The sequence below is a fragment of the Carcharhinus amblyrhynchos genome, chromosome 2 (assembly GCF_965287045.1).
Source record: "Carcharhinus amblyrhynchos chromosome 2, sCarAmb.v2.hapA, whole genome shotgun sequence".
NCBI lineage: Eukaryota > Metazoa > Chordata > Chondrichthyes > Carcharhiniformes > Carcharhinidae > Carcharhinus > Carcharhinus amblyrhynchos.
Genome location: NC_137325.1, coordinates 8,696,603 through 8,712,747, shown reverse-complemented (window position 1 = coordinate 8,712,747; position 16,145 = coordinate 8,696,603). Strand labels below are relative to the sequence as shown.

The 16,145-nt window shown below is 40.3% G+C and overlaps 1 protein-coding gene across 3 annotated transcripts in view; it reads left to right on the top strand.

Annotated features, from left to right (window-relative positions):
- ulk4 (unc-51 like kinase 4) overlaps window positions 1-16,145 on the top strand; it is a 390,892-nt gene that overhangs the window by 306,290 nt on the left and 68,457 nt on the right. For all 3 annotated transcript variants that reach the window (XM_080201895.1, XM_080201896.1, XM_080201897.1), the window contains exons 33-35: window positions 4,807-4,973; window positions 10,398-10,496; window positions 13,454-13,639. In XM_080201895.1, coding sequence (XP_080058021.1) covers window positions 4,807-4,973; window positions 10,398-10,496; window positions 13,454-13,639 — 452 coding nt within the window. The remainder of the gene's footprint in view (window positions 1-4,806; window positions 4,974-10,397; window positions 10,497-13,453; window positions 13,640-16,145) is intronic.

The following is a 16,145-nucleotide window of genomic DNA, read 5'->3' as shown; positions in this document are numbered from 1 at the left end:
CAAGTTTAAAATACTCATCCTTGTTTTCCAATTCCTCTATGGCCACATCCCTCCCTGACTGTATATATCTCCTTTAGCCCTAGAACCCTTCAACATATCTAAGCATCTCCCACTCCAATTCTGACAAATGGTACATGAAGGGTTGTGAATGTAGTCCAGTCCATCACGCAAAGCAGCCTGCCAGTCACTGACTCTGTCTATACTTCCCACTGCCTTGGAAAAGTATGATGTGGAGATGCTGGCATTGGATTGGGGTAAGCACAGTAAGAAGACTCACAACACCAGGTTAAAATCCAACAGGTTTATTTGGTAACACAAGCCAAAAGCTTTCAGAGCACAGCTCCTTCATCAGGTGAGTGTTCCCGCTCACTTGATGAAGGAGCAGCGCTCTGAAAGCTTGTGGCTTGTGTTACCAAATAAACCTGTTGGACCTTAACCTGGTGTTGTGAGACTTCTTACTTGGAAAAGCAGCCAGCATAATCAAGGACCCCAAGCACCCCGGACATACTGTCTTCTGCCTTCTTCCATCGGGAAAAAGATACAAAAGTTTAGGACATGTACCAGCTGACTCAAGAACAGATTCTTCCCTGTTGCCATCAGAATGGACCTACTTCATGCTAAGTTGATCTTTCTGCACACCCTAACTATGACTGTAACAGCACATTCTACTTCCTTTCCTTTTCTTCTCCCTTATGTACTCTATGAACAATATGCTTTGTCTGTATAAAGCACAAGAAACAGTACTTTTCACTGTATACCAATACGTGATAAAAATAAATTAAATAAATCATTTTTTTTAATCACTTCACTATTGGCAGCCACCCTTCAGCTGCCAAGGCCCAATATTCTGCAATTTCCATCCCAAACTTTCCTCCCTCTCCTTTCTCTTTCATTTGTTTCGTAAACCTGGCCATCGCCAGCTCCTGTCTAACATTTCATTATGTGACCAAGTGGCAAATTCTGTCTGATAACATACCTGTGAAGCGTCTTGAGACATTTTACTGCATTAAAGGCACAATTTAAATGTTAGTTGTTATTGTTAGGACAAAGCACTGCCATGAATCAAGTTTTTAAACATGCTGTGAGATAAATTCCATTTGGCTGTCTGTGAGTCCTTTAATTGAGAGCTAATTTTCACTTTTTAAGCACAAGGATAATCTGTAACATTTTATTTAGTGCCCTTTCTGGGAGACCAGATGCATTCTAATTAACACAACTGACAAGCCAATTCGTACGTGCTTGCAATTATACTGCCAAACCACAGTTTTAGTGTAAGAAATAAAACGCCATCTAAAATGAGAGAAATGTGGCAAATGCTGGAATTTTCTTTCTTTAAAAATATGGAAAAGTGCAAGCATACAAAGCTGATGTATCAGCATCTCAGAATAGAGGTTAATGTTTATACAGATTTTCCTGAAACACCAATATCAGTTGGAAAAGTCTTGACACATCATAAATTGTGCGTAGATGTGTTTAGAAAAAAAACATGGATTCATGTGGCATCTTTCACATCCTCAGGCCTTCACCAAGTACTTCACAACCAATAATTTGCTGCTGAAGTGAAGTCTTTGCTGTTTTGTTGATAAAAAAGACAGCCAATTTACACCTAGCAAGGGTTCCACAAAAAACATCGGGATGAATGAGTAGATAATCTATTTTTTTGGTGGTATTGGTTAATGTGTCATTTGATAAAAATGATTCTTTGATAAAGTGTTGATCTGGATAATGGCCTGGATTTTCCCAGCAATGGAGAGCCTCTCTATCACTGCAACAATAGTGGTAGACGCTGAAAATTGGAAGTCCTGCCCTTACCATTGCCCGCTGACCTGAATAGACCCGGGTCAGGATTTGCCCGTGCACTTTTCTCAGAGGCAGGTGCCCATATAAAAACATAGCAGATGGAAGCAGGAGGAGGCCATTTGGCCCTTCGAGCCCACTCTGCCATTCATTACGATCATGGCTGATCATCCAACTCAGTAGCCTAATCCTGCTTTTTCCCCATAACCTTTGATCCCATTTGCCCCAAATGCTATATCTAGCTACCTCTTGGATACACTTAATGTTTTGGCATCAACTATTTCCTATGGTAATGAATTCCACAGGCTCACCACTCTTTTGGTGAAAAAATGTCTCCTCACCTCCGTCCTGAATGGTCTACCCCGAATCCTCATACTGTGACCGCTTTTTCTGGACATACCTACCATTGGGAATATCCTCCCTGCATTGTCTAGTCCTGTTAGAATTTTATAAGTCTCTATGAGATCCTCCCTCATTTGTCTGAACTCCAGCAAAAACAGTCCTAACCTAGTCAATCTCTCCTCATATAAAACAGCAACTGCCTCTATTCATATCTGATTTTTGTTAGCCAAGAGTGAGAAACAGAATTTGTGTAGATTATACATAGTAGGAACAGATCTAAACTTTGTGGATTTCTTTGGAGGCAGGATACTGTTTTGGAGAAGCAGAGTACTCTATTGAATATGGTCTCAGGGCACTTTTGGGAGAAGTCAGATGTCCCTTGGAGAATCTCAGGAGCCCCTTGCGGGGAGATAAAGTGCCCCATGGGATTATTAAAAGTAGGCATGAATGTGCATTAATCTGCATAAACACATTAATTGATTAGATCATTGGAACTGTTAAATATGTCAAAATGAATGGTCAGAAACAATTATCAGAAGTGTCAATATGAAATGTCAGAGGCAGCTGTCAATTCTTGCCCTTCAAATCTTTGGGGCAGAGGGGAAATGTCTTGGAGTGTTTAGAAAAAATAATTAGTTGCTATTTCACTCTGTCTGTTGACATAAGTCTGAAAGCTATCATTGCTGGATTATAGTATTACATGACTGATTTTACAATTGCAACTTGCCATTATCACAGTAGGGTGTCTTCTATTTTACAGTTTGATTGACATTACTAAATGGCTATAAATTCTTTGAAATGGGACTAAAACATCCAATGTTTACTTTTATAAGGGATTGAGTACTTGAATTAAAGACATAGTTGAAGGAATGTAAATATTTTGAATGTGTTCCTGTGAATAAGTTTGTAATAAACACTTAGAACTTTATTTTAATATTCTCAGAAAGGGTCCTGAGGTCTGCCCATTGTAGATACAGGGTGAATTGGCATAGTAGGTGTAAGGGCATAGAGTGATCAGTGGGAGGGCATGGGTTGGCATGCTTTTTCAATAATGGGGCTATGAAGGGCCATGGGTGCTCATTAGAGGTGTATTGATTGGCATGGAGGGTTTGAGGGGTGAGAGTTGAAGGGCTTTTTTGTTTTATTGCTTCTTCTTAAATCTTGGTCGCAGTACCAGAGCACAGAGGCAGTCATTCTATCAAGCCCGCCTTCACACCCAACAGCCTCTGTGTACATTCTGAGGACTGTGTTCCCAACTCCCACAGAACCCTGTCTCTCAGGAGTGAATATCTAGGCTTACGCGCTCACATCTTTCGGTCTGGGTTCAAACATATTTTTAGGTCTCTAATTTGAATCCCTGGATCTGTGGCAAAATGAAATTCAGTCATGCCACAATAATGAGTGGTTTAATATTGGTAGGTCTAGCAAATGTCAGTGCTTCTGTTATTAACATGTTGATCCTGCGTACAGTGTGCAAAGATCAGATTTTCAGTGAATCAAGCACCTATATGCTGTACCACATGACTGAAGGTTTTGACATCTGTGATAATATATATTATAAACCCATATGAAAGCGCCCTTGGCATACGGAGCATTTTTTTTATCAGAACTTTATTGTACTCTGAATGTTGTTCTATGCATACAGCTGAGCTTCTCCAGTGCCTCTCAAACTAGTTTTATTGTTTAGTATTATAATGTGTACTTTCCAGTATCTTCTACTGTGGTGACGCCAGTTTTGAGCAGATGTCAGTGCTTGTTCCATCTTGAAAGGCACCCTCCTCCCACTTACTTTGTAAAGAATTCTGGGAGATAGATAGGAACATGACCAACCTTACATTCCTAGATGACCCATCTCAAAGTTGGCTGGGCCTACCCACTAAACTCAAATGATCATGCTGGCACAACTCTGGCTACTTGTTGCAATATTCTCCCCTCACTCTATAAACAAGGAGGAACTTTATGGAAGACATGCCAGTTGTCCAACCTTTACCTAGAACCGATAAAATATCAAGCACAAGGGGAATCATTCAAAGTGAAATCTTAATTCCCAGTACAGCAATACAGCCATTGGCAATAAGGAACAATCACCCGAACTGATAAGACTATTAATTTAAAAACTGTCCACCTCCAGACCCAACAAGTTCCACATGTGCAGTCACACGAAGAAACCTGGAATATATATATACATATTTTTACATAGGTCATGTAGTGTAGAAAAGAGACAATTTGTGCAGCTGCTCTGTGCTGGTGTTAATGCTCCTCAAGAGTTGTGTTTTCCAACATAAGTATGAGGCCTATATCCATATGTATAATAATTTCATAAGATATGGATGTCAATGTGCTTGAAAAAAAATCCCAATTTTAAAAGACAGAATTAACAAAGTTTTAGATATTTCAAGAGAAATATTTCACTGTAATGAACCTATCATAAGCAAAAACCACCATTAACATGTTCATGTACTCCCAATCTATTTACTCCCAAGCATAGCCAAAGTAGCTTGGATTCAATTGGTACTGGCACACACAACTACAAAATTGTAATATGCAATTAAGTGGCCCTAACATACATAGCATGTTAACCCCATTGTAATAAGTGTGAAAAGATACTGCAAAGTAATTTGTGTTGAGTCAACACAGCTGGTTTCTGTTCTTCTTCTTGCTCCACAGGTCTTGTTGATTCCGTCCGTAACTTATTTATTGAAACCACAGCCATCTACTTCGAAATGGATGATAGAAGTGGCTTGAAGACCACTAGTAGTCTGTTATTATCTCTACTTGATATTTTGCACAATATTTTGAAGCACACATCAAATGTTGTTCGCTCTGCTTTGCAGGTAAGATGAGGCTCAGGGTGGCCATTTGTTTCTGGATTTCTATTGATCCCAGGTCTAGTTTGTATTTTTCTCCCCTTCAATAATTTGTTTTGTTCTTATCTTAGGTCTTCTTATTAAATAAAATTCCTCGGATGCCAGAATTGTGCTATAAGGAGTGATCGAATTGAATGAGCCTATATTCTCTGGTGTTTAAAAAAATGAAAGATGAGCTCATTTTAAAAATAAAAATTAAAAAAATTAAAAATAGAGTTAGACAAGATAGACCGAAAGATTACCTCCTGAACTAGAAAGTCTAAAACCAGCAGAGTTGTATGCTGAAAACCTCCAACCTCGCCCACAGCTGGGATTCTCCAATGCCACTGCAGTGAATGGAGATTTGGCTGAGCACCAAATTCCCTGTTCCGGCTGACAGCAGGGGGGGTACAGGCGAGATCAGAGAATCCAGCCTATTGTCTTCGGATAAGGGGCAATTTAGGACTGAGATGGAGGAGAAATTATCTTTCGAATTCTCTACCCAGAGAACTGCAGACACCCATTGAGTATATTTGAAAACTAAGATCAGTAGAAACAAAGGGAACCAAGGGAGGAAGTCAGAGAGTGAATTGAGATAGAGAATAAGCCATGACCTTATTAATGCTAGAGAAAACTCAAGGAACTATATGTTCTGTTCATGTTTCTAATGTTCTTATATATAGGCCAATGTACATACAAGGTACATCGATGCTACAGGTGCTGAGAAGGTATACATTGATATAGTTTAATGTCAGAATCAATTCCTCTACACTCAACTTCCTGATAGGATCTAACAGAGTAAAAAGTCTGACAACACCAGGTTTTAGTCCAACCTATTTATTTGATAATATTCTCACAAGCTTTCGAGGGGTTACCCTCTTCGTCAGGTGAATGGAGAGTTCTGGCCTCAGACAGAGCAAATTCAAAGCAAAAAATTAAATAGATATGCTCACAGAAACTGGAATACCTGGCATTTTATGTAAGTGCGTGTTAAAAATTATGTTCAGTATGTTGTCCTAGAATTGTGCCATATCTTGTAACCGTAAAATCAGAATCCCTAGTTCTGCATCAAAAATAATGGACAAAATCCAAAACATTGCATGAAGAATGTTAGGAATATCACTCGTCCTCTTAAACCAAACACTTGCATTCGAGTTCATCTTAACAAGGCACAAAACAGAGTGAGGGTGCGATGGGTGGGGTGGGAAGATGTGCACCCCATAATAATGGAGTTTTAGAGGGTGTTTTGTCATCATTATCTGAGACAGCTATACTGTCACACATTCCTCAGGCAGTAACTTCCCAGCTGTGAAAAGTGACACTGTCATATTCCAATTGTATCTGTTGGCTTCCAGCAGAAAATTGCATTCAGGATGTGTGATTGACTCACAGTACTCATCTTCCCTGCCTTCAGAATTGCAATCGTTAGAAACTAATGGATGAAAATGCAAACTACTACCAGTGCAACTATTTCATGCAAAGGCTGTAGCTCTGAATTTCCATAGGGATTGTTTCAATCTCTCATAATAATTGCCACAATAGGTTGAAATTGGCCACTTCCTCTATTCGACTCAGTTGACAGTGGGAACCCCATTAGGAGATTGAAAGTCAATATTTCTGTTTCATTCTTTTTTTAAAAAATTAGCAGATGAAATGGTTACATTCAGCTCCTTGTGCAGTTCTCTTGCAGCACGTGGAACATGATTAGCAGAAGCGTAAACAGATAACTTCACTTACAATGATGCTAAGTATGGCAAAGACAGCCTTCTGGGTGTATCTATTTAAACTACTGCAATCCCAGATTAGCAGTGTTCGGTTATAAACTCACTAGCTGCAGCAGTCTGCAGTCACTCGCACGTACTTAACAGGACATAATGGACTGAAGTCTTCACAGGTTTTCTTTCTGCAGTGAATCAATTTTTTCTTAATTAGCACAATATTATTCTTCTATCAAATAAATTCCAGGCATGCAACAGATTTCCAGTTTGCACATTCCCACTGAAGTACAAAAAGGATGTAGAGGACACAGAGTAGTGGTGGGTTACCAATACCTGTTCAGGCTACCCAACTTGCAGTTAACATCGAACCATAGGATCTCTACAGTCCAGCCCATCTAGTCTCCACTAACTCTCTGAAAGAGCATCCTCCCAGGTCCTCCCCTCCACCCTATCCCCATAACCTGCACATTTCCCATGACCGATGTTCAATTGTTTCGGTGATAATCTTTTTTTTTTAACTACCTTCTACATCTTACTCTTTTCTCAAGGGCTTGAACCAATTTCTTGGCTTCTCTGCCTTTGCCACTCTTCAGTTAGCTGCCGGCAAGTCCATATTAATTTTGCTGATTTATTCCCTCCTCTCCCTCTTATGAAAAAAGAAATCCTTTCAAGTGGCCACAGTGAGGTCATGAAATTGTTATAGGTAAAATCACACAGCACAAATCCATGTTTTATGCCTCTTGAGCACACTGCCTAAAGTGACCAAAGAGCCACACAGCAGCTAGCACACTATCATAGTATAATCCCAGCTGATTGATTATGAAGTGCAATCATGGCCAATGTTGTTAAGTTGACAAACTCAAAAGCTAAATGCACACAGCAAGCTCCCACAATGATTTGTTAGATGGTCAGTTTGTAGTACAGAATTTGAGTATTGTTGAAAAAAAGGTTTTCATCATCAGAACAGATGCAAGAAGGCCAAATTTCAAAAATGGCAACAGTTTATACTGCACGAGAAATGAGTGCTAATTGGATAGCACGTTGACTCTGGTCGAGACGTATCCATGGAGAATGCACCAGAGAAGTATTGTTTCCAATGCTTTTGTTTAATTCAAAAAAGATGCAATGTGTAGATTTGTACCATTTCCTTATAGAGGACAAATCCCTGACAAAAGAACTTCAACAGCATGTATCTTCTTTTCAGCAAGATTCAACAGATAGCTTTTTTTTATGGTGGAGCTAGTTTTGGTAGTATTGTCAGTCAAGAAACTGACAGAATTTCTTGGTCTTCTTCAGACCGTGCCATAGGATTTCTCACACTCATCTGAGCTGACAAACAGGGGCTTAGTTTAATATCTCAACAAAAGGATGAGTGATTTAACTGAAAACCTTAAGTTTCAGTTGGTGCATGTAACATAAGACGACACGGTAGCACAGTGGTTAGCATTACTGCTTCACAGCTCCAGGGACTTCGATTCACTGTCTGTATGGCGTTTGCACATTCTCCTTGTGTCTGCGTGGGTTTCCTCCGGGTGCACCAGTTTCCTCTCACAGTCCAAAGATGTGCAGGTTAGGTGCATTGGCCATGCTGAAAATTGCCCCTTAGAGTTGTGAGATACGTAGGTTAGAGGGATTAGCAGGTAAAATATGTAGGGATATGTGGATAGGGCCTGGGTTGGATTGTGGTTGGTGTAGACTTGATGGGCCGAATGGCCTCCTTCTGCACTGTAGGGTTTCTATGATTTATGAAAGCTGGACAAATAGCAACATCTATCAAGGCAGGATCTTAGTTAAAGAACATAAGCAAATATAGTTGTGTAAAAAACACCAGTCATGTGGCGTTACAGCAAGAGGAATAGAGAAGGGAGAGAACATGTAAGAATGGGCCTTCCATGAACTGACACAAGTGAAGTTGGCTTAACATTTTTAATGTGTTCCTAGATATCCTCATCATTTGTTAAACTAAGGGTACCTCCTCCTTCATTTTATAAGTTTTAAAAAGCATCACTTCCAGTCCAACTGATGGGCATCACTTTAATGCCATTGTTTTTTTAACAGAAGGGATCATTAATCAAGGGCTCATTTAATACTCTTGTCCATGTTGCAATCGGTTCTGCAATATTAAAATGCAGTTATCAAATAGGTACTTCATTAAAATTCAAGAAATTATGTGAGCCCAATTTCTTTTATGGAATAAATTGTTGGAATGCACAAGTCACGTGTCATTGGCTGTTTTGTTAATACTCCAGCTGTCTTATATAGCCTGTGGCTCATGCAGGTGTGCAGGCAGAACAAGTGAATATTTACAGCAGACACGCAAATGCCACCTGGGGCCCTAAGGCTATTTTTTTGGCAATCTGAGTGTGAATTGTCTCTAAATACATATCTTACAAGGGATATTGTGGGAGTAATAATGCCACCCAACTACTTTTGAAGTTGACACTATGCAACTTGTGTTGTCTTGAAGTAACCTTTAATTAGTGTAGCCATGCATTACCATGCCAGAAGAAAATTCACCTTCCCTTATCTATTCACACAAGAGGATGGTCTTTTTCCTGTGTACTTAAGAACAAGAACAAGGAAAATTCCTTAGAAGCAAATGTGTTTGGTGAACGGATTCCACAAAAATACTTTTATCATTAGAAGCTGCATTGTTTTTTCAAAATGGTGAAAGGCACTACAACCAAAGTTGCTGCTTAGAAAAGCCAAATTCTTATTTCCAAAATAGCAATGCACACACATTAGGGAAGTATTTGGGGACCAAGAACAACAGAGGTTTATAGGGCAAATGCTGGCCTAGTGGTATTATTGCTAGACTATTAATCTAGAAATTTAACTAATTTGCCATGGCAAATGGTGGAATTTCAATTTAATTTTAAAGAATCTTGAATTAATAATCTACTGATGACCATGAAACCATTGATCATTGTTGGGAAAAGCCCATCTGGTTCACTACTGTTCTTTAGGGAAGGAAATCTGCCGTAGTCACAGCAATGTGGTTGATTCAACTGCCCTCTAAAATGGTCAAGTGAACCAATCAGTTCTAGGGCAATTAGGGATAGGCAAAAAGTGCTGGGAAGCCACCGACGCTCACATCCCATGAACGAATAATAAAAAAGAGTACCTGAAGTGTCAGGAGGAGTGGGCAGGAGAACTAAAGTGCAATTGCAGACAGCATCAGCACACAGAGGTGCTGTAGCCAAGAGAACTGTTTATTTCCCACAAAAATTAACTTCCGACCCTCACACAAGAAATTCTTTCCGAAACAAGGGAAAAAATTTGTTGGAATATCTGAGAACTTGTCATGCATTGGTACAGTCTGTTTCTAATTTGATTTTATTTTCCTTCCACCTAAACTTACCGTACTGATCTTCGTTTCCTTCTGGTGAACCAGTGTGTATTGGACTCAATACACAATCTTGCTTTCAAACGGTTAACCAATTTCTCTTTGTAAAATTTGTATGTCTGGGGAAATGCCATAAGTGTGATTATGTTGCAATACAAATGTCAGTAAAGCACCATAAATTAACAGTTAGCTAATTATGGATTGAAACATTTTGCCCAAACAGAAAATACTACGAAGTGTGTTTCTCGCTATCTAGTGCTGACATTTTTCACCACCTGCTGGGACTCATTTGTATCTCAAAAGAGCACACACTGCAAGATTCCTTTTCATTTCTGTTTTCTCATTAAGGCTCAGAAATCAGGCACAGGAGGGGACACTCAGGCTGCTGAGGAACTTCTGCTTATCAATAAACCCCTGACAGACTTAATTAGCCTGCTCATTCAACTGGTAAGAATTCACTTCATTTCGTGACTGAGGGAATGTTGGGGTTTGCTTATTCACCGTGATGTTGTTTTGAACTTTTTCACAGGTAGAAATGAACAAGAATATTTATTGGCGGAATATTTTCAGGTCAGATAAATTCATTTAGTAAAAGCAGTTTTTGAAAAAAAACATTTAATGATTATTTCTCAAAATTATTAAATTCTAATTCAATACCAGAGGTAAGTTCAGTATTGGGTAGTAAGTTTCCAAATGTACTGTCTTTAGATAGTAGGGGGAAAAAATCTCATACAAGGGTAGATTGGCTCAGTGCAGGATTGATACTGCAAGATTCTTCAAAAGACTATTCCAGCGTACATTTGGTATCACTCCTAGCAGCTCTCACTGTATCCAAGCAACAAGAAACCAGAAACCAATATGATGTAGTCTAGAATTCCCATCATCAACCTGCTTGCCTCAGTCCAGCATCTAGACTTGTACAACGCTGATGCCACAATTATATTTTTATATTGACTTATACATATAATTTATCTGAGTTACTAGTCAAATTGGACCAGAGTATGATCAGATCATTCGCTTAACCTTGAACAGGGTAATCCTGAGACATTCAATTTGCCAATATCAATAGCTTTTCTTGGCACCTCCTGAAGCTGATTTTAATCTAAATATCAGCACACAACAGTTTCTTTCCAGCTTCTCCTTTCTGTCCTTGTTTCCTGCAGACAGTGACTTGCAGCCAAGTGTTGCTGTACAATGTGAGCAATACTCTTGTACCAAACGGCCTTTCTCCATTTGAATCTTGACAGGGTCAAGGAAAGTTGGACATGGGGTGGGAGGGGGTTCCACTCCACCGCTTGGGCATAAAGCGGCATGTAACTAGAAGACAAATAGGATAATTGGATGTAGCATTCACAATACACTTTAATTATCATGGAATTATAGAATGCCTATGAGAAGAGACCATTCGCTCCATTGAGTTTGCATCGACTCCCTGACGGAGTATTTTAACCAGGCCCACCTCCCCATTCTATCCCTGTAACCCCACACATTTACCATGGCTAATCCATCTAATCTACATATCCTGGGACATTAAGGAGCAATTTAGCATGGCCAATCTGCCTAACCTGCACATGTTCAGATGGTGGGAGTAAACTGGAGCACCCGGAGGAAACCATGCAGACACGGGAAGAACATGCAAACTCCACACACACAGTCACCCAAGGCCAGATTTGAACACCAGTCCCTGGTGCTGTGAGGCAGCTGTGCTAACCACTGCGCCACCGTGCATTGTGCAGGCTGCCTCCATGATGCACACCACATTCTGTCCAGTTTTCCTATTTGCACTTTGCCTGTGCAATGTTTTACACCCAAACATGGAAGCAGAAAAGTCTTTTGGCTGATATGCACCTTCCCCACCTCTCAGCATCAATCCCTCGCTCTCAAGATGCTGGAACCACTCCTGATCACTGCTCTGTTTGAGTCCAGTAAGAAGTCTCACAACACCAGGTTAAAGTCCAACCAATTTATTTGATAGTAAACCCACAAGCTTTCGGAAACGCTGTTCCTTCGTCAGGTGTGTGGAAGGTTCTGATCAGAGAAGGGCACATAAAGTCACACACGGTTTACAGAATACTGATTAGAATGCAAGACTTTACAGCTAACCTGCTATTCAAGTCTTAAAGATACAGACAATGTGAGTGGAGATAGCATTAGGCATAGATTAAAGAGATGTGTATTGTCTTCAAACAGGACAGTAAGTGAAATGTTGCAAGTTCAGGCAAATCATGGGGGTTACAGATAGTGCGACATGAACCTGCACATCTTTGGATGGTGGGAGTAAACCGGAGCACCCGGAGGGAACTTGACCAACGTTGTCTACCTAATACGCTGCAGGAAAGGATGTCCCAAAGCATGGTACATTGGGGAGACCATGCAGACGCTACGACAACGGATGAATGAACATCGCTCGACAATCATCAGGCAAGACTGTTCCCTTCCTGTTGGCGAACACTTCTGCAGTCATGGGCATTCGGCCTCTGATCTTCCAGTAAACGTTCTCCAAGATGGCCTTCACAACACAACAACGCAGAGTTACTGAGCAGAGACTGCTAGCCAAGTTCCGCACACATGAGGATGGCCTTAACCGGGACCTTGGGTTCATGTCGCACTATCTGTGGTTTGTGGGTTTACTATCAAGTAAACTGATTGGACTTTAACCTGATGTTGTGAGACTTCTTACTGTGTTTACCCCAGTCCAACGCCGGCATCTCCACATCCTGTCTGAGTCCAGCACAGAGCAGCAATTAACTTGATGGCGCAGTGGTTCAAGAAGGCAGCTCACCAACATTTTCTCAAGGGCAGTTAGGGATGGACAATAAGTACTGGCCTGGCTAGTGACGCCCACGTCCCGTGAATGACTTTAAAAAATGTTCTAGATTATGAAGTTCGGTAGCACACAAAATGACGCCTAAATTTTCTAACCAGGTACTATGAATGATGAATGTAATAGTAAGTGTTGGAAGACCATGGATAACTTTTTAAATAATAGCCTTCTGGATTCAACTCTGGCCAATTCACATAAGGCAAAGCGGCTAGCAAGGTGTATACAGGATCTGCTTTGGCAACCTTGCCTTATTTGATGCAACGCCCATTCAACTTCCAGTATATGTTTAAACTTTTCACACATGACTTAATTTTTCAAGGCTATTCAATCTGCTAATGAAATCCAGTACAGAAGCATTACTGTCTGATATTGAGTTGAAGAGAGATGTTGGCAGGAGCAGAAGGGGGCAAAATTTTCATGTTACCTAATTTGTATCTGTATTTTGAACATGGCTGACTAATGGATTTTGAAATGGGATTCTTTGATTCAGGAGAAATTGATGAATACAAGGCCTCAGATTCAAAGTAGAGTGTAACATGTTACTTACCTATCTTTATAACCAATGTTTGTTAACCTCTAGCTCTCCAGTGATGACCCAGATGTGCATGAGCGTTCACTGCATTCCCTATCACTCATGGTTCAGCTATACGGTGGTGAAGACCAAGACAGTCTATCCCCAGAAAGTGTGGACTCTTTTGCAGAAGCACTGAAATGTAGGAAGGATCCAAAACATCAGAAGCTTTTACTTCGAGTCATCAAAAGGCTGGTGAGTAAAAGTTTCAAGAAACTAAATGTGCAGCTAACAGAGAAGGTGACACACTGACATTTCTGGTCTCCTGTTTGTTTAAATATATTATTGACCTTTAGCCAATCTGAGTGACACTTTGAACAAAGAGGTAAAGTTTGTGCTGGGAAAATAAAGAAACAAGCCTGTTGGCCGTCCCTGTTTGACTTGTCCCTGATTGAGGCCTTGGGTCAATAGATAAAATCAGAGAGGACTTCCAAGAAAAATTAAAGACATTGGTGCTTCTTTCTTCAGCCTAATCTGAGTCACAGACTCTCTCAGTTCTCAACTGCAGAATGGGCCACCACTGTTAATATTTAAATGGCCCCAGTCCTGAGATTTGGGACAGGATCATAAGAACATAAGAAATAGGAGCAGGAGTAGGCCATCTAGCCCTTCGAGCCTGCCCCGTCATTCAATAAGATCATGGCTGATCTGTCGTGGCTCAGTTCCACTTTCCCGCCCTCTCCCCATAACCCTTAATCCCCTCTCTTATCAAGAACCCATCAACCCGCTTCTTAAAAATATTTAGCGAGGCAGCCTCCACCACTTCAACGGGCAGAGAATTCCAGAGATTCACCACCCTTTGAGTGAAGAAGTTCCTCCTCAACTCCGTTCTAAACCGCCTCCCCTTTATCTAGTGATCTGAAGTGCGACTTGTTATCCCACTCCTTCAGCACAGAAGCTATAAGCTATAGTATTTACAATAGCATGAAGGAGAGAGAAAGAGAGGACTGCTGTCTTACAGAGCCAGGGACCTGGGATCAATTCTGGCCTTGGATGACTGTGAAATTTATACATTCTCCTCGTGTCTGTGTGGGTTTCCTCCAGGTGCTCCGGTTTCCTCCCATATCAAAAGATGTGCCAGTTAGGTGGATTGGCTGTGTTAAATTGTCCTTAATGTTAAGGTTAGGTGGATTAGTGCAGGGGGTACAGAGATAGGACAGAGAGGAGGTATCTGGCTGGGATGCTCCTTCGCAGAGGTGGTGCAGACTCGATGGGCTGGATGGCCTCTTTCTGCACCACTATGATTCGTGCTGATTGAGCGGAGCGTAGAAAACTGGCAGCCAGTCATGGACAGAATGATTTTGTGGGATGGGGAAGAGCTTTGAGCATTATACATCTTGCAGTGTCCCTAAACCTGGATATACAGCTCTCTGATCCTCCTTGCTGGTCATTAGTATAACTAACGAAGTATATGAAACATCTTATCAATCATGGAACAGTGCCTTTCTCTCCATTCTTTCTATCAACCAGTTACCGACTCACATCACAAGGTTGCCTCCAATACCATTTACTTCTATTTTTGCAAATAATCCCTTGCGTGGAACCTTATTAGAAACCCTTATAGACAATATCAATCCACACTCTACTATCCAGAATGATAGTGATCTCAAAAAATGGAACTAGATTAATCAGACATGACCTACCCTTCACAATCTACGTTGACACACCTTGCTCAATAAAAAATTGTCAATGTACTGAGTCACTCTGATGACACATTCCACCAACATCCTCACAAATTACACTAAACTGATGGATCCTGTAGTTCACTATTTTCTCCTTCCTTTCTTGAATAATGTAGGGGCATTTGCAAATCCCAATTCAAAAAGCACAGCTCCTGAAATTAGAAAGTTTTGGAAAAATTTTAACCAACAGATCTGTAATTTCTTCGCTTTTTCTTAGCTAGGAGGTCAGTGTATCTGAACATCATGATTAGGACTTCCATCCCAACTAATTACACAGATTGGCAGCACTTACTGCTTTGTCATAGGGATAAATTGCTACTCCAGTCAGAAGAGAGGATTGCCAGTCCCTTCATTGCAATCTCCCAGCATGAACCTTCAGGAGAGGAGAGGACGAGAGAAAATATCAGAGAAAAAGTAAAATGGTGCACATTGTCAGCATGAAAAAACTAACAAAAGCACAAAGCCACCAGGATCCAAATTCAAAACTGGGAGGAGAATTGATAAAACAGCCATTAATCTTCTCCTGCACTCTGAACTTGCTGTGGGCATAAATCATGTGAGAAAGACTTTTTATGACGAGAGTTTTGAATGCTTCCTTGGCTTTAATGTTCATGTTATGTCTTTGCTTTTAGATTAGATTGTTCTGTTGATTTAATTAACAGATCTAAAGAACAGATTTGTTCCATTCTAAAAACATGCATCTTTGATGCAGTAATGCAAAGTCCTTTGTATCTCACAATTGATATTAAGCATTTTATTTTGCTTGTTTTGTTTAATTGGACTATTTGATTTGTTTTTGTAAAATCCAAAATCTCTTAGTTCTCAGAGGTGGTTCTGCCACCTACGAGATTAAAAGCAGGAACTTCCACCCGGCAAAGGAGATTTTCTCATGCACTATCAATGATGAATTTTGTTGAAGAACGGGTTTCAAGGTTTGAGCCTTTAAAGTGAATATGAATATAATTTACCGCACATTCTGGATAATCAGTTCAACTGAAATTAAAAGCCCATTCTTCCTA